This window comes from Euleptes europaea, chromosome 14, assembly GCF_029931775.1.
Source record: "Euleptes europaea isolate rEulEur1 chromosome 14, rEulEur1.hap1, whole genome shotgun sequence".
Taxonomy (NCBI): domain Eukaryota; kingdom Metazoa; phylum Chordata; class Lepidosauria; order Squamata; family Sphaerodactylidae; genus Euleptes; species Euleptes europaea.
Window position 1 is genome coordinate 58,604,882 of NC_079325.1, and position 20,939 is coordinate 58,625,820.

Sequence of the window (20,939 nt, forward strand, 5' to 3'; positions counted from 1 at the left end):
CTATTCATATTGTTTATGCTATTTATGATTTTTCATTTGTTTGCCACCTTGATCAGGTCTCTGAAAAGGCAACATAGAAATCTTCCAAATACAGCACAGAGACTGAATACTTTCAGCTGTGAAACACTCATTAACAGGTGATGCGAGATATGAAAAGAACTGTTCTAGACATAAGCCCAAATTATGTTCTCTTAAATAAACAAACCAAAGTACTATGAGCATTTTATTTTAAGAAAATTAAAATGGAATTAGTATTACAAAATGTAATGGAATTTAAAAGTTTCAAAATGCTGTCAGGAAACTTGTCAAATCTTTAATTTTTTTTCTTTACCACACAAAAGGTGATTAGACATCTCTCATCTTGTTTATATCAGTAGACTTGGGGAAAATCGATTTTCCCCAATGAAGTAACACTCAGACCCAAAGCAATGCCTCCAGGCACAAGGAGCTAAATGTACATTTTGAAGGAAGCTCCTAATAAATACCAAATCTTTTACTGCACCTTTTAAACAAGATGCAAACAACATGACCAGCTAGCCCCAGCCAAGCGGGAAAAGGATCTCTAGGTAACATCTGCAAGTGAAGAAAGGGTCAGAGTTGCACGCCTGCACTTGATCAGTGTAATATACAAGGGTTGCATACTTCTAAAAAATTCTCGCATGTTGAATATAAGGCATCTTTTCAATATTCATTTCCAATATGTAAATAAAGTCTCTCCAAGAATCTTCTTTGTGGTTTTCATGGTGAATCTTCTGGTATCTCAGAGATTCTGTCTATAGACTTGAGGAGATCAGCTACGAGTTGCAGTGCTTCAGCCCCCGAGAGCAGTTGCCTAGAAAGACGAGGCAGGTTATCAGGAACAGGAACAGGGAGAAGCAACACAGACAGACTCTAGTGCCTAAAGCAATTACCGTAAATGACTGCAGCCACAAATGATACGTAACATGGAAAGTGCTAAAAGTTATGTCCTTTACCCAATCTGCCTTTGTTTTCCTGACCCTCTGGTTTCTTACCGGAAGGACATTTTCAGAGTTGGGAATTCAGACGTTTAGTTCAGAATAAAGCATACATGCTTGCTGCAGCACAGAATGAAACAATGAACTTACCATGAGGGTCTCCTTGTGAGGGTTACTCTTCCTACCCACTCCCAAAGCAGGGCTGTGTTGAAGCCCTTTCAGGATCTTTCCCATTGCATCAGGAGGCTGATCCCCAACATGTGTCTCGCAGCAGCATAGAAGCAGATTCAGCATCTTACTGAACTAAGGTCTGGCCCACACATGCATCACAAGAACTCTGAGGTGTACCTTTCCAGATAGGCGGTGAGGAGTATCGTATTATCAGTGTTCTCCCATGTAAACACTTCCTGTAAATCCAGCATTAGCGCTTCAGGGAGAAAGGATATAGCTTGGCCCTTTATATGCTACCACCTCAGCTCTCTGCCACCAGGAGAAAAGGTTCTCAGTTCCCAATAGTATCCTGGCCTCCGCATGAGTGGGTAAGGATACTCTCCAATCCACCAATGAAATGAAGCCTACCTGGTAAGTGCAGTGTTTTGTTTTCCATTGGTGGAGAAGGATATCTTTGAGGGATTTTCAAAAACTATCCCAGACAGGAAAAGCTTGAGGAGCTTATTGAGAAAGCACCACCTGCTAGAACACCATTTGCCAAATGCTGTTTCACCTGAGGCACGGCCTTGTAATATCTAAAGACATGGAAGAGGAATCCTAGGTAGCTGCCTTAATAGATCTATTACACTTGGGCATTTGTGGACAAGACTGCATAGGTTTGCTATGCCTCAGCAGAGTAGGCTGTAACCTCTGAAGGGACTGGAAGATACTGGGTCTTGTGTGGTCCCAATACAAGCTTTTACCTACCTGCCAACTGCAGATTTGGAAGCTCTTCCCCATGAATGAAAGTGAAAAGGCACAAAAAGGCACTTGATAGGAAGGCTGTAGCATGATGCAAGTTTTAAGGACCCTGGGCATCTAGTCTGTGCCACTCACTTTCACAGAAATAATCTGAGTTCAACTAGAATAACAGAAGAAACATCTCTTGGTTTTGGCACAAAGAGGAAATAATCATAACGAAAACGGGGGTCTGTTCATATCATCACTGAGTTCTTGTGACCAATTCAAAGTTTTGCTATTGAGAGAACAGAGCCTTGGCTTACCTGTGAGGACTCCTCCTCTGGGAGAAGAGGACATCTTCAGCAGCGGGTTTTGTCGCTCCTATGCTCAGGGAGGCAGGATCTAAAAAATTTTAACTTCAACTTCCTGTCCCCTGTGCTAGGACCACCCTCTGACTTCCAGTTCGAGGACTTCCCAAGCATAAGACAGGAGTAACCGAAACTGTAACAGGAACCTGAAATAACTATATTACAGAAACTCAGTTAGTAACCAAACAAGGTAGACAACACTGGGAACAGAAGGTAGGAATCTTCCGGTTCCCCTAGGTACCTGTATGTACTCTTGATCGTCTGATTCTGCAGCAATCTTCACCCTGGGCGGGCAAGATGTCCTCTTCTCCCAGAGAAGAAGGAGCCCTCATAGGTAAGCCAAGGCTCCGTTCTCTCTCTGGGTTCAGAGGACATCTTCAGCAGCGGGATCTTCTAAAGCTGTCCCTTCTGGGTGGGATTAATCATCTGTCGTTACGTGCTGCAGGACTCTTCTACCAAAAGCAGCGTCGGAAAAAGAGTAAGAGTTGATTTTGTAATGTCTCACGAAGGTAGAGAGACTAGACCACGTCGCAGCCCTACAGATTTCTTTGACTGAAGCCTGTCTGTCGAAAGCTGCCGAAGTAGCTGCACTATGGACAGAATGTGCCGTGATTCCTGATGGAACTGGAATCTTGCAGCTCTGGTAGCATAGTTGAATGCATTGTCTGATACAGCTGCTAATGGCAGAGTTAGACATCTTACATCCCTTGTTGGGAGGAGAAATGGAGATGAACAGAAATTCCAATTTACGAAAAGATTCAGTTCTTTTTAGGTAAATCCGAAGAGCTCTCTTCAGGTCCAGAGTGTGCCAATTCCTTTCCCTTGGATGAGAAGGATGAGGGCAGAAGGATGGAAGGTGGAGTTCCTGCTGTTGATGGAACTTTGCACTAACCTTTGGACTGAAGGTCGGATCCGGCCGTAGTACCACCTTGTCCGCATGGAAAATACATAGGCTCTCTCTGGACGAAAGGGCTCCCAACTCCGATACCCTTCTGGCTGAAGTCGCTGCTGTGAGGAAGAGGACCTTCATCCACAGGAATCATAGGTAAATCTCTCTTAGGGGTTCGAACGGAGGCTTTGTTAGGGCCTTCAGAACTACACGAAGGCGCCATGTAGGGAACCTATGGACCATTAGAGGGGAGATGGCCGATATGCCTTTCAGAAAGGTGGATATGTGTGGGTGTCTGGTGGTGGGATGACCATCCAGTTGAGGAATTACAGTGTCTATGGCGGCCACCTGACGTCTTAAGGTGGAAGGCTTCAGATTCTGTGATAGACCCTCTTGAAGGAACTCCGGCAAGCCCACTGTAGGTATCATCAGCGGGTCCAAGTGTTTCCTGCTACACCAATGGGCGAAGGCCTTCCCATGTGAAGTTGTATATACGTTTGGTGGAATCTCTTCTCGCCTTCAACATGGTAGATACCACCTTCGAGGAGTACCCCAAACTTAGCAGCCATTTCCTCTCAAGCTCCAGGCGGTCAGCCGTAGCCACGCTGGGTCTGGGTGGATTACAGGACCCTGATGGAGCAAGTCGTGAATCACGGGCAGCGGCCACGGATCCTGGATAGATAGCTCTCTCAGCGATGGGAACCACGGCCTGCGAGGCCAATGAGGGGCAATCAGGATCACATGTGCTTTCTCCCTCTGTATCTTCCGCAGGACTTTTGGAATGATGGGAAGCGGAGGAAAAGCGTACAGAAGTTCTCTTGGCCACGGAGTCTCTAGGGCATCTACTCCCTCTGCTCCTGTTTGAGCAAACCTTGAGAAGAACCTTGGTGTTTGTCTGTTCCTGGGAGAGGCAAAGAGGTCCACAGTCAGGTGACCGAATCTTTCATCTATTAGAAGGATTATTTCCTTCTTCAGTGCCCATTCTCCCTCTTGTACTGTCTGACGGCTTAGCCAGTCCGCCTGTAAGTTTAAGGTCCCTTGTATGTGTTCTGCTCTGAGGGAGGCGAGATGTTTTTCCGCCCAGGACAGAATGGCTTTGGCCTCGGCGTGAAGGGAGGACCGGGACCCTCTGTTTATATATGCGTTCGCCGAGGTGTTTTCTGCTCTGATGAGGATGTGCTGTCTCTCGATCAGAGGCTGGAGCCTTATGAGCGCCTCCATGATTGCCCTCAATTCCAGTCTGTTTATGTGAAGGCGCTTCTCTTTCTGGTCCCACTGACCCTGTGCTATATGCTGGTGTAGGGTCGCCCTCCAGGCTGGCGTCCGTAAAAATCTGGGCCAAGGTGCGCTGTATGTATGATCGACCCTTGGACAGATTGGAAGCCTTGGTCCACCATTGTAGGCTGATCTTCACCTGGGTAGTCAAGGAGATACGAATGTTTCTCTTCTGCGATATTTGAAGTTGGTATGGCTTCAGGAACCACTGTAGCGTGCACATGTGAAGCCGAGTCCATGGGACCGAGTCTATGCAAGACACCATCAGACCTTGAAGTCTTGCCAGTGTTGACAGTCCTGTTGACTTTGATATTGAACTCCTTGCCAGTGCTGTTATCTGGGTAATCTTGTCCAGAGGTAGGAAGACCATGTCCTGGGAGGTGTCTATGATCACTCCTAGGTGATGAATTGTTTGCGATGGAGGTGACTCTTGTCCCTGTTTGCCAGGAAGCAGTGTCGTTCCAGGGTCTGTAGAACAATTGTTGTATGTTGAAGTGCCATTTGTTCCAATGGAGCACTCACCAGGATGTCGTCGAGGTAAGGGAAAATGTGTATGCTCTGCTCCCTGAGGAGGGCAACCAGGGTGACAAGGACCTTGGTGAACACCCTCGGAGCTGATGAAAGACCAAAGGGCAGGGCCTGGAATTGGTAGTGATAGAGGTTGTAGGCGAAGCGGAGGAATCTGCGATGTGGGTGGTGTATTGGTATGTGCAGATATGCTTCTGTGAGGTCTATTGATGTTAAGTAGGCCTGGGGGCATAGGGCATCCATGATGGTTCGGAGGGTCTCCATCCTGAACCGTTTTAGATGTATGAACCGATTCACTAATTTCAGGTTAAGGATGGCCCTCCAATCTCCGTTCTTTTTCGGTACTGTGAAGAACGTGGAGTATACCCCTAACCACCGTTCTGCGTAGGGCACAGGCTCTATGGCTTGAATCTCTAATAGATGAGCTATGGCCTCTAGCGTATGAAGTCGCTTTTCCGTTTTTTCGTGAAGATGGGAAAGCAATGAAAAGGTCTGGGGGCAATTTTCGGAATTCTATTTTGTACCCCTCGTTGTGGACCCAGTCATCTGGGTTGGATGCATCCCAAACGCTGGCAAAGGTGTGTAGCTTTCCCCCTACCGGGCAGTCATTGTTTACCCTGTTTGTTGCCAAATCTATTGGATTTGTCTGCCTCCTGATTCTGGAACTGGGAGCCCTTGTTAAACCTGGACCCTTCCGGAAGGATCCCCTTCCAGAGTTCCAGTTGTTTCTTCTTCCATCGAACCTGGGGTGTGCAAGGGAGTGTGATGTCCGAAAGGAGGAAGAGTATGAGCCCTTTCCTTCCCTCTTAATGTATTTGGCCAACACTTTTTTCTTGCCTTTTGTTTCAATTAAAATGTCATCACGTTTTGAACCAAATAGACAAACCTCTTCAAATGGGTATCCCATGAAGATGGATTTAGATCCGAAGTCAGCCGACCACGGTCTAAGCCACAGAGCTCTCCTGGCAGCAGAAGCTGCCGCCATGGATCTGGCCAATGATGACACAGAATCCAGGGTAGCATCTGCCACAAAGTTTATGGCTTTTGAAAGCCTACCGAGGCCGTCCAGGACTGTCAGGTTCTTCACTGAACGCAAGATTCAGACAGGCTCTTGACATGAGTTCAGGCCAGGTTCTGGCCACAAGTCAAGTCCTTGGTTCCCAGGGCTTGGAAGCTCCTGTGTATACTTCATTAGTGCCTGTTATCACAGCTGTGGTGTGTTGTGTCTTCATTCATTGGAAATGCCTATCTCGCTGTAGCCTAGCAATGTTTATCTTACTCTCTTGACCTGTTTTTAAGCAGGTAGCCTATACTTGCTTTCCATTGCTAACCTTGCCTGCCTGCAGTTAGTTCTTTTAATTTGCTTTTTAGTTCCTAATGAAGTTTTACTGCTTCATATCTACCTGTCTGGATGAGTATGCTTAAGGGATGCTAGAGGCAAACGCCTGAGACTGACAAGGACTCTTTTGTTGTCCTGTGGGACCAGGTCAATTAACTTCCTGACTCACATAATGCCAGCCCTGGCAAATGGCAGCCGAGGCTTCAATAGACATGGCTACAGCCTCGTGTGCCTTTTTACTGGCATAGTCAGCCTTCCTGTCAAGAGGGTCCTTAATATTTCCTGTTCCATCCTTGGAGACCAGACTGGGTGAATGTAGGTCTGCCACTGGAGCCTCCAGCAACGGGGTCTGAAGCAGGTTCATGGCCCGAGGCTCTAGGGAATACAGCCTCTTGATGGAAGCAGGCAGCTGTTTATTGGAGAGTGGTTTATCCCACTCTGCCCTCAGCAAGTCCTCAAAATATTCTGGGAAAGGGACAGAGCGTGATTGATTCTTCAATCTGGCAAAGAACTCCTTGTTGCCCCTGAATTTAGTCTTGTTCTTAATAGCCTCTGTCTCTTCATCTTCATGAAGATCCAGGGCAGCCATTACCTTTACCAGTAGGGACCGGTAATCTTCCCCAGAGAACAGACGGGACTGCTGCTCTTGGGCCTGGGCCCCCTCTGTCTCTTCCGCCTCGGTTGAGGAAAACTCGCCCTCCTCCCTCTCTTCCCGCTCTTTTTCCTCAGAAGAAGTATCAGCGTCCTTACTGGGGATGGAGGGGGCCTTCTTTGCCGCCTTGGTAGGCCAGACATGGCTTTTGCCTTTGTGAGACAATCTGCCCAGTGATTCAGCGCATACGGAGCCCCTAGTGGTGGAAGGGGAGGACGCACTTGAGCTCGTTCGGTCTCTGAAGGAAGGGTCGCCAAGTTGAGCAAATTCCTCTCTGAGGGCTTTTCTCATCCATTTGATCACATTCCTTTCTTCTGCCCTCCCCGCCGCCAAAACAGAAAAAGGAGCCTGTACGTTACCACCACTTGTCCCTGTAGCGTAGCCTCCACTGGGGCCAGCAATACAGGAACTGGCGTCCTCCTCTCCCTCGTAACCCTTGAGGGCCGAACGGGGAGGCGCTCTTTTCCAGGTGAGCTTTCTTCGCGCCATTTTTCCCGCTCTCTGGAGGCTGCTTCTTTTTGCCTGCCGCCGCTCCTGCAGTTGGCTGCTTTCGCCGGCTTTCCCCCTCGCCTTCCCCTGCAGCCGCACCACTCTGTCTGGGGGAGAGAAGCCCAGCCACCTGCTCCTCGTCTCCTGATAGCAGCTCTTCAGCGTGCTGCTCTTCCCCAGTCGCCATTTCTCCCGGAGGAGGAGGGGCGGAGACGGGAGGTTAAGGTTTGACAAGGACTCGACAGAGGGAAGCTGCGGGAATTAGGTGCAGGGTCGGCAGGGATGTTAAGTAGATCGGGTAAAATAGTATGGTAGGTAAGAATAAGAAAAAAAATAAGATTTTGCTTTAGATCTCATCTAAACTGCTACTCCCTCTGAGGCAGGAGGAGAACTGGAAGTCAGAGGGTGGTCCTAGCACAGAGGACAGGAAGTTGAAGTTAATTTTTTTTAGATCCTGCCTCCCTGAGCATAGGAGCAACAAAACCCGCTGCTGGTTGAGGAACCCTTGCTACAAGAAGAACTGTGGAGTAAGTGTTAAGCATGCCTCAGTGCCTCTTCCCCCTTCTGTCTTGAGCCTCAAAAGGATCTGGGAAGTTTATTGTTAACAGGAGAGGTGAAAAGATCCAGAACTGATCATCTCAGATGCCTGGTGATTGCTTGGTAGATCTTGTTTTAGAATCTACTTCCCCAGATCCTGATGACTGAACCAGTCATTTCTGGTACTCATTTAGCTGCTTAAGTCATTTCATGATGGTCATGGTGTGGTTCTCTGGCCAGTGCAACAGTAGGATGGCTTCTCACAGGAGAGGCAAAGAACTCATTCATTCCTGGTGACTGCCATGCACCTTTTTCTGACACTGTTGCTTTAGATGAGGGTGCCTCATCCCTTCACCATAAGTCTGAAGGCCTGGAGTTCCAACCCAATCCATGTTGTGGCTTGACCATTTGCCTTGGGCTAGGAGGCTGAGGCAACAGGCACTTGATCAGGACAAGCTGGAAGCTGTGGTGATTTTGAATGAAGCTGGGTTTCGGAGTGGTCATCTCACCTGTATGTTCTGAGATGGAAGCCACCAGCAAAGAGTGTAATGAACCTCCAGATGGAAAGGGAATTGCTTCCACTGTTGCTGAGCTATGTTGTCTTGTAATAGAAACAGTATCCACTGAGCAGGTTGAGCGTGCAGGGACTGCATGAATGCAGATGATCATGAGACCCTGGATTTTAACAAGAGACATCAAGTCTGCCATGGCTCTGTGGTGTATTTGTAGGATGGGGTCTTGCAACTTGCTTATTTTTTCTAGTAATACACTAGCGGTTGCTTTGATGCTTAAGCAGGTCCCTTGGTGGATTATGAATTGGGAGGGGATGGCACAAACCTTTTTAGGACCAATGAGCAAACTGTGGGCTTCTAAACAATGGATGATTGCACAGATATCCTAGTTCCCTTCCTGACCAGAATAAGAGCACAAGAGGTCATTTAGATATGGGCAGATGTGTAGTCCTTGTAGGCAACTGTGCAAACCAGAGCGACCACAGTCTTCCTGAAGATTTGTAGGAAGAGAGAGTAAACAGAAGTGCCCTGTACTGACAGTGTAGTTGGTCGCATGAGAGCCTGAGGTGTTGCTTGTGTTGAGATGGATGGGGGATAAGGTGGTGCCCTTCTAATAGGTCAATAAAAGCAAGGGACACCCCCCCCCCCGCAATGCATGGCTCCTGGGTGGCTCTCAGGAGTCTCCATTCTGAATCTCTTCTTCCTCACAAGCTTCTTTAGGTATCTCAGAACTAGAATTGGCCCCAGATTCCATTTTTCTTTGGCATGACAAAGACATAGTAGGTAACTTGAGAATTTATGCATCTGAGGTATGTGCTGTACCATTTGCACGATGAGCTATTACTTGAAAAAGTATCTCATGTTTCACTGGCTTTTTGAACCATGGAGAAGTAATGAATATGTCTGACTGATTGCTCCACACTAGTGTCTTTCGGATGCAAAAGTCGTTCAGGTGGGATGCAGGGTGCTCACAACCATGACTAAGAATTCATTCTTTCTCAATGCCCACATCCGCCTATAAGGGCGACATGCCATCTGCTGCTGAGCCTACCTGCCATGGATTATTCCTCTGTGACCTTCTGGCAGACCAATAGTGACCTTGGACATTCAGTGCTTCTCCCTTTCCCAACCAGCAAGTGTGCCTGATTTGCCACTTCCGGCTGACCTGCCAGGGATGATCATTAAAGCCACAGCAATAAAATGTACTCCCAACGATTCTACCAATTTTTACATCCTTAAAATTCACCATAAATGTTAGTATTTAACATATTACCAGAATGCCTGTAAACATATAAATGTCATTCTCAGAAGTGGACTTTTTGTTTCTACTGAGGAAATTCAGGTTCTTTGATTATGGGATTGGTAGGATTTAAGACACAAAATGTTGAGAACTGCTGCTCCAGACAATTTCATATGGATACATCAATCTGCCATGGAAATTTCCCGAGCAGGACAGTGCCTCCTGTGATGTGCCTTCCCCCAATTAGTCGGGGCACAGCACCACACTCAGGAGGGCTTTTGCCTGGCCCTTCAAGTGACAGTCTGTGTACAGCCAGGGTGGTGGGTGTGGACTGGAATCTTGAGAGTTTGAAGGTTTTACTGCCTTTGAACTCCCTGGAAATGACGCTAGACCTGTCAGGATGAAAGGAAGAAAACCTCTGTGTGGCCAGCTATAGTCTTCCCTCTTGGTTATTGATGACAGGAATCTTTTCTTGTCTGTTTTCCACTAGAATTATCCAGGGCTGCATGCCCCAAAATGGAACAGAAGATAGATTAGATATGAAATCCACATGCCAGTATTAAAAATGAAAATTTTCTCCTTAGATGTCACAGCACATTTTGAATATTGTGTGGCATCAAAACTTCAAAAGATTCCAGCAGAGCCTGAGGAGGTCAGGATGAGGGCCCTGAAGGCATTGCTCTGCCTCTAGAACAACTGCTACAGAAATCACTGTCCTTAGGGACTACAGTTCTCAATGCGAGAACAGCCCCTGGAGCTGTTCGATATTATTAGCAGTGGCCTAGGAAGTCCAGGACCATCCAAGATGGCATTTTGGGGGCAATGTTCAGCATGTTCTCACTGGCTCCAGGAGCCTTGATTGTTGGGAATTCCCTCCAGGCTTGATGAAGGATTCCTGAAATTGATCGCTGAGGTCATTGTCAAGAAAGCTTTAGCTCAGAGAAAGTCCTCTGAGCAAAGAAGCCTGAGGAAAAGGGGTCTCCGAAAAATGAACTGTGTCCCTCGACCCTTCTTTCAACCTGGGCATCTTGCTGAAGGTCAGCGAATCTGCCCGAGCCTGAAGAACGCAGCAGCACCTGCTGCTGGCCTGCAATGGACATTAAGCTAGTTCTAGTAGGTGTGGCCCATGCTTGAGACACAGGAGTCTGCTTATGAGAGCACTGTAGCCCCTTGCTGCAGCAGGGCATCTGGAGAGATCTCACCAGAAATGTCTAAAGAGGACCTCCTATGTCTGGCTGATTTGTATGCCTTCTTTCTGCTATTTCTGAGCCTAATGGGAAGGGGAAGTCATCCTTTCACTATTTGTACCTCTTTTGGCACTAATCTGCTCTAATATCCTTGACTACTGTCTGTTTAATCTGGGAACACATAATCAGGCAAAGAAAGGATCCATGCAGCACGGGAGATGGTGATCTGTGCACTGCCATTTCCTCCCATTTCCATGGGGATTCTGTGAGTCTTAGAGGTCTGAGACAGTGTGGAGGAGTGCACTACTCCCTGCAGCTGTGCAAGATCTTTAGCCTGCAGAGTGGGTGGGGACAGTAACCCTCACAAGGACACTTTCCTCCACAGATAATTCAGTGGTGCTGGCACACAATGGAAGGTGCCAGAGGTTCTTATTTAGCAGCAGAATGAAGGCTATGAAATGGAGACTTCTGCAACCAATACAACTAAGGACTGCTGTACAGAACGACAACTATTGAAACATAAAAGGGCATGATGTAGCCAGTTAAGTACATTGAAGTCCTATGGACTTTCATGAGAACTGGATGCTTTACTCTCCCCTCAGGGAAACAAGAGGTACTTCAAACAGCACAACTAGTCTAAGCTACCAAAAAAAAAAATTCTTTAAAGGAAAGCAGTCATTTGTTATATTAGTATCTGTCAGACAAAAATGCCACATGGTGGCAGTTTGACAGGTGTTGTAGGTTTCGTCCATCTACTGAAATGTTCAAAAAACCTACTTGATAGATGAGTGAGACTTCATTATGATCGCAAGAAGATTCTGCAAGGCAACATCTGCATTTTGTTTCATTACAGCCAAATTAGCTGAATGACTGGACTTCAAGGCTTCCTTTTCCCGCTGGCAGTTCTTCATTTGAACCTGAAGGAAAGCAAGAGAGCAGCTGATTGCATCAAAGCTCCACACCCAACTGGAGAAAAAGCTCAGGAAGGCAAAACGCCAGAGGACCCTTGTGAGCCTCGAAGCCAACAGTCATTCAGAACATGAGTGCCTATGGTGCAATCCTAAGGATGCCTACTTGGAAATCCAGCCTCTGAGTTCACTGGGACTTCTTCCCATGTTTGCTCAGGATTGTGCCTTGAGTCACTTTTTGCCTTCTGAAATTTCAAGTTCCAGGGAGCTGAGCCAGACCACAATGCGATGGTGGCTGAGGAAAAAACACTCACCTACGAGACTTTTAGTCAAGTTTAAACTGGGCTGCAAACTGTGCCAGTCAACTATACAGAACCTTGTGCGAGTGCCAAGTCCCACAAGAGGTTTTCTGCCACACCTAGCATCACATTTGGTTCCAGGATATGAAAGATCAGAAGGATACCCCTGCCACTGGACTTCCTACTAGGTTCCATAATCCTATACTGAGTTAGTATATCCCTGTCTTTAGAAAAGCACTATTGCTGTGAACGTTGTCTTGTTTCCAGTCTCCTTGTTGGATGATATCTTGGCAAAAAAGCTCTTGCTATCTTCCAGTAAGATGCCAATTTATAGGTCCCAGGATATTCAAGACAAACAGAAAATCTTCCTCAATCAACCCACAAAGCACTGAAAGCCATTTGCAAAAGGGGGTGGGGAAGGGGGGAAAGAGGAAAGCTAGGCAACTGCTTGTGTAAAAAGCACAGCTGCTGTGGCAGTTACATATAGAACTACATACATGGGGACACGAGCCATATAGAACTACATATAGAACTACATACATGGGGACACTACATACATGGGGACACGAGCCAGCCTTGTGTAGTGGTTAGAGTTTTGGACTAGGAACTGGGAGTCCGGGGGTCAAATCCCCACTCAGGCCATGGAAGCTCACTTGGACCAATCACACTCAGCCTAGCCTACTTGACAAGGCTGTCATGAGGATAAAATGCAGGGAGAAAAAATGGGGTATAATTGAATACAACAAGCTTTCAATAATAGCATTATCTAAAACAATAAGTGGGTTGAGAAAAGGGAACGCAACGGGAACTGCTACGCAGTCCCATCCACTCTGCACCCCAAGCCCACCTCCACAGCCACTGCTGAAGTTTCTGCAACACTGTCCAAAGTGCCAACTCTTGCACACCAGCCAGGGCTTAGCAGCTCACAGCAATTCATGAGCAGAATGCTTCCTTCACTTTTGTAGCCCCTGTCCCAGCAAGATGGGCAGAACTTGTACCTGAAGTTGTGCAGTTTCCTGCTTCAGCTTTATGACACTGTTCTCTGCCTTCACAGCCCGTTTCTGGAACAGAAAATAGCATGACCGTTTATTTAGCAGCTGTGAGGAGGGGGCCAGGTGAAATGGAACAAGGGTGTTGTCAGGCCTGCTTTCCTCTGCTCTCAGCAGCCTGTCAGACTGAGAATGTTTTGGTTTCGGTTCCATCAGGTGCATCTCAAGGCTAACTGTTGAATTCCTGTTCCAGCACTATCTCCCATGGGAACGGCTCCTCGTTAGGAAGGGGGGTTGCCATGACTCGTGACTAATGCTTTCCCATATAGGCCCTGTACTGTGCTACCAGTTCCCATTCGTGCCAATTTACCTGTTAGCTCTGTAAGCCTGTAGGTTTTCCAATAAATCAACTCTCTTTTGGACTTCTCGTCTGTGGATGTTGTTTGTGGGATAACCACGGGGACAAGTGCTCACAGGTGTAGTAAAGCTGGAACGTGTCCAGAGGAGGGCAACAAAGATGGTGAGGGGTCTCGAGACCAAGTCCTATGAGGAAAGGTTGAAGGAGCAGGGTATGTTTAGCCTGAAGAGGAGAAGACTGAGAGGGGATATGATAACCATCTTCAAGTACTTGAAGGGCTGTCATATAGAGGAGGGTGCCGGGTTGTTTTCTGTTGCCCAAGAAGGTTGGACCAGAACCAACGGGTTGAAATTAAATCAAAAGAGTTTCCGTCTAGACATTAGGAAGAATTTTCTAACAGAGCAGTTCCTCAGTGGAACAGGCTTCCTCGAGAGGCAGTAAGCTCTCCTTCCTGGGCCATCTGTCAGCAATGCTGACTCTATAACTTTAGGCAGATCATGAGAGGGAGGGCATCTTGGCCATCTTCTGGGCATGGAATAGGGGTCACTGGGGGTGTGTGTGTGGGGGAGATAGTTGTGAGTTTCCTGCATTGTGCAGGGGGTTGGACTAGATGACCCTGGTGGTTCCTTCCAACTCTATGATTCTAACCTAAAGAAGTCAGGGTTGCTACTAAGCAGTCAGGGTTGCTACTCTGCCATTGGAACCAGAGCTCTACTGTGTTACAGTGGCTTAAGTGCAGGACTGGGATGCGGGAGACCCAAGTTTAAATCGCTCACTCTAAGTGAATGGGGATTCTTATTTTACATTCAGCCTACAAACCGTGCAACAATAGGGAGTGTTTTGCAGCCAAAGGTGCCTGCAGGTTGTAACTCTCCTTGCTGATACTACGAGCAACACTTTCCATTACTGGACAGCCTTGGAGGCCCTTTATAAATTTTGTAAAATAAAGTAATGAAAATCTCTCCCCAGGGAGATCTGTCCATCCCCCTTAGTCATGTTTCACTAGCACGTGAAGATTCTTCTGTTTCATCTAGCATTCCTTTACTGATCCTCCTTCTTTTTAGTTGTTGGTAGTGTGTACTGTAGCAAAACGCTGGTTTTTAATCTCTTGAATATTCACTCCGACTTGGATAGCCCAGGCAAGCCCAAACTTGTCAGACCTCAGAAGCTAAGCAAGGTCTACCCAGCAAGTATTTGGGTGGAAGACCTCCAAGGAATACCAGGGCCGTGATGCGGAGGCAGGTAATGGCAAACCACCTCTGATCGTCTCTTGCCTTGGATACCTCACCAAGGGTCGGCATAAGTCAGCTGTGACCATGTTGAGGGCTCTGAGCAGAAGGTAACATATAAAATAATAAATGATTAATGTGACAGGTTTTACCACAATCCTCAACAGACAGCATCCTAGGTGTTTTGGTTCCCCCTATTCCCCCGGTATAGAAGCTATCAAGACAAAGGACTTGCACACCCACCCCCTACGGGAACAACATAAGCACTCCTCACTGGGGAGAAGGGAAGGCTGTCAATGAAGTAAACAAATACATTTCCAAGAAGCTTCTAGACAGGATTCCCTAAGCAGGCTGCTGGGACGGAACAGAGTGAAGCAGCACCTGCTTGGCTCTCTCAAAGCACTTACAAACCTGTCTGTGAAGTGAACAGACTGAGAAGACAGTGAGGAGCAGATAATGGCCACAGTGGCCAAGGTGTCAAGGGTGTGTGCGTCCGTCCTCCCAAGCAGCTCCACAATCATTGCTTTCACTATGAAGGGGCCTGATATTTCACTGCATAGAAAATACTGCACAGAAAACCTTTCTCCCTGGCTATGCAAGCACAGCTCAAGAGATAGTGCTGAAGGAATCCCTAACTCCCAACCTCTCCCCACACTCCTACCCCAAGATCTGCCACTGGGCTAAGTGGGGTGGGGAAGGAGGTTTTCTTCTCTCGTCCTCCCTACAGAGCTCCTTTGGGGTTCCTGCTCACTGGGGGACCTTTAACAAATGAGTGAAGTCTTTGTCTCTGCTCTTCCAATACACTGACTGGGAAGGTTCAGGATCACTGAGGAAGCCCTCTGGGGTACCTTCTCATTTAGCATGGAGTAGCCAGTGCCTTTCCCAGGCTTTACTCCTAACCCACCCCATCAATAAAATAACAGCAATTGCTTGAGAATTTTTGCATTTCACACAGGGCTCAGAAGAGGCTTCTTTCAGCTGCGCATGCAGAAGATGGCAGGTTCAATCCCCAACTAAAGCATCTCAAGTGGCAGAACCCTTCTCTGCTGCCACTTAAAGCAAGAAGTATTGACCTCAGTGGACCAAATTCCAACTGCTGCAAAGACAACTTCCTATGCCCAAACTTGGGCGGGGGGCGGGCCAACCCTCTCAGGGAAAGAGGGGTGATCCAAAAACTAGTGGAGGTGCTGGATGGGTGTTTTAAGCACCATTACTAATAATTTCATTTCTGAATTGTAATCTCTCTCGGCTGGTGATCAAGCCCTGAACAAAGTTTGTGGGTTGCCCAAGAGGCAGGTTAGGACTGTTTGAGGAGTGTAATGATCCTGCTACAGGAGACAGGCAGTGGGGGTGGGGAGAGAAAGAGAGAGAGAGTTCAGCTCTGCAGGAGCGTAGTTCAACTCACAGTCATCAGCTGGAGGTTTTCTTCCACCTGCTGCACCATGGCTTCCAAGTCTCGGGCCTCCTTGGCTTCTTTCAGCTTGTGGTCCTCTAGTGTTCTTTCCAGCTCTTTTACCCTAGTTTAAGAGAAAGCAAGGAGCATTCATGTGGTGTGGGGGGGTCACTCTCTTCAGCAAGCTTTCATATTTTGGAAGACATAACAGTCTTCCACTGCTGAGCATATGTGAAGCACTTTGGATGCTCATAAAACCACTACTATTGCTACAGCTACACTGGGGGCACATTTTGTTGGAGCTGCTTGAGGACGCTCCTGTTTGTACTCAAATGCAAGACTACATCTTGCATTCACATATAAATTACAGTTATGTCCTGTAATAATTTTTGTGTGCGTATAACATTTGGCAGTGGAGCCATCTTACATTCTCATGATTGTCTGAGTAAACGCATTACCTGTTTGCCTGAGCTTCACAAACTGCTTGAAGATAGCTGATCTTAGTCTTCAACTTTGAATTGTCTTGTTTCAGCTACAAAAAAAGAAGGGAGGAAGAGAACACCCTCAACAGATTCTGCCTTTTATCTGTAAGCAACATTGCTTATGTGGGAACTACTCGACACAGCCCAACAGAAATTAGGGATAAAATCAACGGTGTGTGGAGTACAGCATCCGTTTTCATGAACGGCTGATCAGATACTACGAAGAAGCTCTGCTGGTAACAGCTCTCTTGCTGATTGCTTCCTAGCATCCAACTATTAGAGGCATTGGAGCCTCAAAACCTATAGGCCCGTTTGGCTATCATGGCCAATAGCCAACCGTAGACCCATCTACCAGAAATCTGTCCAACACCCTTTAAAAGCCACCAAAGCTAGTAGCCATCATCACATCTTGGGGTAGAGAATTGCACAAGTGAACTACATATTTTGTGACATAGTACTTGCTCTTCTCGGTAGTGAATCTACTACCAAGTTCATATGGTGACCCCAATTTCAAGTATTTCAAGTAAGGCAGATATTACAGTTTCTATCTGGATGATTTTGTAGATTCATCTACCACGTTATCCCTGTTACCATTTTTCTAAACTTAAAACCCCTAGAGGCTTTAGCCTTAACTCAAAATAGCTGTGTATAGTGGCAGTATCCTAGCTAATATGGTTAATCTGAAGCTAATTTAAAACGTCTAGTGGCCAGTGTTTAACAGATCATAACTGTCCCGATCTGGATAGCCCAGGCTGGCCTGATCTCAGAAGCTAAGCAGGGTCAACTCTGATGAGTATTTGGATAGGACACCTCCAAGGAATACCAGGGTTATGACATGGAGGCAGGCAATGGCAAACCACCTCTAAATGTCTCTTGCCTTAAAAACCCCACCAGGGGTCGCCATAAGTCAGCTGTGACTTGACACCAAAACGCCCCCAAAAACTAGTGGGCATTTGACTAGGCAGAGGGTGAACTGGGTTGTTTGTTGTTAGTGTCCACACTTTTCATACTTTGGACACAGTTGGCAAGACAAGAAACCTTGTTTGGAAAAAGAATGAAAGCTGAAGCGCAGATTACTAGTTCTGCACCAGCCATCACTGCCAACTTTCACAGTCTTTGTTGAAGACTTAAGAGATAACAGCCTCTTAACCCACTGATTGTGAAAAACCCAGGATAACAAGAGGGGGGGGAGTTTCACTGATCTTCCAGTTATCTGTTGCAAAGGCTAAGAGTGATAAAGGGTTACAGAGCACACCCAGAGGGATGGCTGGAAGGAGCGACTTTTACACTTGCTTGACTTAAGCTCTTGCCTGGCAAAAGATCACAGGCTGGAATTTGAAGAAGAAAAACAATTTGCTGCTGAGAATTCCAGCCAGCACAACTGGCTTGCAGAGCAGCCCAATTTCATTTTCTAGATGAAAGCAAGGAAGTAAGTAAAGGAGTGTTACAACAAATCCCCTCACTTCTTCATAGCTTGGCTGCAATGGCGGATAAAAGCCATCTTCTACAGCTTCTTCATCAAGAGACAAGCTTTGGTCTCCTTTTCCAAGAGGACCATGATGGGAGCAGTCACTCCCTCCAAGCTGCCATGGTGAAGGAGTTGGGAAATCAGACGGGTCACAGTAAAAGGAGTCAAAAGTGCTACTTGGTGAAATACTGGGAACCCTGGCCAAGTGAGCCTCTTCCACAGCAGATGGCTGGTACGTGCCACTCCATCCATCCTCTTCATCTTCCAGCAAGGAGCTTTCAGCTGTTGCATCTGAAACAAATGATTCCTGGCATTCCAAGCTCAGTCCTAATGATTTAGGAGATATGGAGTCATCATCCAATATTACAGAACACCTGGCAGACTCCTGAAGTGACAAAAAAAAGATATCTTTGTACTGATGTTTGATTTTACACCTGTCACAAGCAACTTTACATTTCAATTAACAAGCCTTTCTTTGCGTACAGCCAAGAAGTGATAATGTCTCCATTTTATCCAATGGGACAGTTTAAGGGAAAATCAGTGGCTCTCAAGATGTGGGTTGTGACCCAAAAGTGGGGTGTGAAACACTTGAGCAGGGAAAAGAGATTCTGGATCCCCTCATCCCCAAGAGCCGAGAAGAGGTGGCTGATGGCCAACAGCTGTACAGGAGGCACTGGGGATTGCTTTTGGTTATTGTTAACATACCCCTACTGCTGGCAGCCTACAGCAGCTGGTTACAAAATGCACAATACATTTATAAAAATGTTGGAGAACCACTCACTAGAGCTGCCTTGCCCATACCATAGAGGACCAGCCTAACCAAAGGCAACAGTGGACCTTCGACACTGACCAAGACCAATCTTTTCATCTCTGTACCTGCAAGGGGCTCAGCATGACCGAGGCCTTGTTAGACCTTTGCCTGAGGTGCAGTAAAGGCACTAGTGTTGCCACCCTTTTGTTGGCTGCAGGGGATGCTTCATAAAGGCTTCCCTTGAGGGAACAGAATTCACAGTGGGTAGCATTGTTAGTCTGTCTGCAGTAGTAGAAAAGGGCAAGAGTCCAGTAGCACCTTAAAGACTAACAAAAATATTTTCTGGTAGGGTATGAGCTTTCATGAGCCACAGCTGTGAAAGTGAAGAAGTGAGCTGTGGCTCACGAAAGCTCATACCCTACCAGAAAATATTTCTGTTAGTCTTTAAGGTGCTACTGGACTCTTGCCCTTTTCTACTACTTGAGGGAACAGGTCTTTCTGCTTCTATACAACACGTTCCCACAACTCATCTTGTCAGTAAGAAAACACATCTGCATGCCAGACTACACCCCCCTTCCCACTGCACCCTGCCAGCCCAAGCTCTCAGGACTGAAGGCCAAGCATGTAGGGGCACCAGCTATCCCCTCCCCCCAAAAAACAAGCAGGCTTCACTTACCCACCCTTACCTTGGGGTTGGCCTTCCTGCATCTGCCCCTGCTGCTATCCACCCCAGCTTCATGCTGGCTCTGGCTCCGCACAAACTCCTTGAAGGAGAAGGGGTTGGCCTCCTCCACGGCTCCATCTGAAAAGGAGGTGGCAGTGAGGGGTACAGATGCTCTACACATGCCTAGAGGAAGGCAGGCAGAATGACAGAGGGTTGCAGATGGAATTTTGCTAGTCCGTGTATTTCAAAGGAGTGAACAAAACATGGGCGCTATCAAACAACGGATTCTTTCCAGAGAACATGCTTGTAATGTAATGTCAGCAATGCAGTTATTTGCCTGCATACAGCACACAGAGAATGTGTGCAAGATCAGGTCATAGAATCATGGCCAGGGATATAAAACTTCTGGAAATGTTGAAACAGTGAGGGAAAAACAGAAATTTGGGGGAAATTGAAATATATGAAGAATAAGAGTTGTTTTTTATATGCCAACATTTTCTACCTTTTAAGAAAGAATCGAACAGGCTTACAATCCCCTTCCATTCCTCTCCCCACAACAGACACCTTGTGAGGTAGGTGGGACTGAGAGAGCTTTAACAGAAATGTGAGTAGCCCAAGGTCACCCAGTTGGCTGTGTAGGAGTGGGGAATCAAACCCGGTTCTCCAGATTAGAGTCCACCGCTCTTAATCACTACACTGCAATATATTTCCTATCAAACCATAGAGTTGCAATACGTAGGCCTGCCAGGATGTTTGGATATTAAGCTAAACTTTGTAATACTAAAAGCACAAGTCTTTAACAATGCATTATTATTAAACATACTTGAGCATAACAATTGCTATCAAATTTTTAAAAAAAACATTGTCTATTTCTACAGTATATGAACTTTCTTATCAGACCTGCCTCAAGTTTCCCATTTTTTCCATTAGGAAAACAGAAGTCCTCAGATATTTTCATGCTAGATGTCTGGAATGAGTGAAATTCTTTGTAAGACTACGTTTTTGTACTCAAAAAGAGAAAATACTTCACATGATATTTATTGTAGTGCTCTCAAAATGTCTTTTTTTCCCTACTGAAAAAAAATTAAGAAGTCCTATCTATTTTGAGCGTGAATAACCTTGCCGTAAGTAGCATTTGACTCATTCTAAAACCGAAAACATTTCACATGAGTACCCCCCCCCCAAGTTTTCCATCAGAAAGGCCTCAGGGAAAAAATCGCCCCCCCCATGGTTCCCCCCCTCCCCGGGCCCTCGCATCTTCAGTCACGGCTTGAAAAACCGGCTTCCCGCCTCTCTGTTTGCAACGTAGAACGAGGGAGAGCCCTGTGGAGCGGAGAGTCTCGCCCAAGCTTTGGTGGCGATTGGGCTGGCCTCTCTAGGAGGCAGCATTCGGTTTCAGGGGACCAATACGGCGGTTCGCTGTGCCCACACCCACACCCCTGCCGGGCGTCGCGTCTTACCGGCGGCAGCGGCCGCCCAGGACCCCTCAGAAGCGGCGGGGAAGCGGCCGCGAACAGCCATGGACGTTCCGGCGG

General features: G+C 46.9%; 1 protein-coding gene across 1 annotated transcript; it reads right to left on the reverse strand.

Annotated features, from left to right (window-relative positions):
* Nucleotides 1–735: 735 nt before the first annotated feature.
* ENTR1 (endosome associated trafficking regulator 1) lies at nt 736–20,925 on the reverse strand. The gene is made up of 8 exons (XM_056860744.1): nt 20,865–20,925; nt 19,427–19,542; nt 17,985–18,374; nt 16,498–16,571; nt 16,052–16,163; nt 13,069–13,131; nt 11,641–11,780; nt 736–832 (listed from the first exon to the last, which is right to left on the reverse strand). Exons 1-8 carry the CDS (start codon nt 20,923–20,925, stop codon nt 739–741), a joined length of 1,050 nt encoding a protein of 349 aa, XP_056716722.1. The 3' UTR covers nt 736–738.
* Nucleotides 20,926–20,939: the final 14 nt, after the last annotated feature.

Bases quoted from the DNA above. Each gene is read 5' to 3' on its own strand.
- ENTR1 (XM_056860744.1), bottom strand. From the start codon at position 20,925: ATGGCTGTTCGCGGCCGCTTCCCCGCCGCTTCTGAGGGGTCCTGGGCG. The intron at 16,572-17,984 runs GTGAGGGGATTT...CTTTTTTTGTAG, and splicing joins TGCAGCCAAGCTATGAAGAA to CTGAAACAAGACAATTCAAA. The intron at 11,781-13,068 runs GTACAAGTTCTG...GCTTTCCTTCAG, and splicing joins AGGAAACTGCACAACTTCAG to GTTCAAATGAAGAACTGCCA.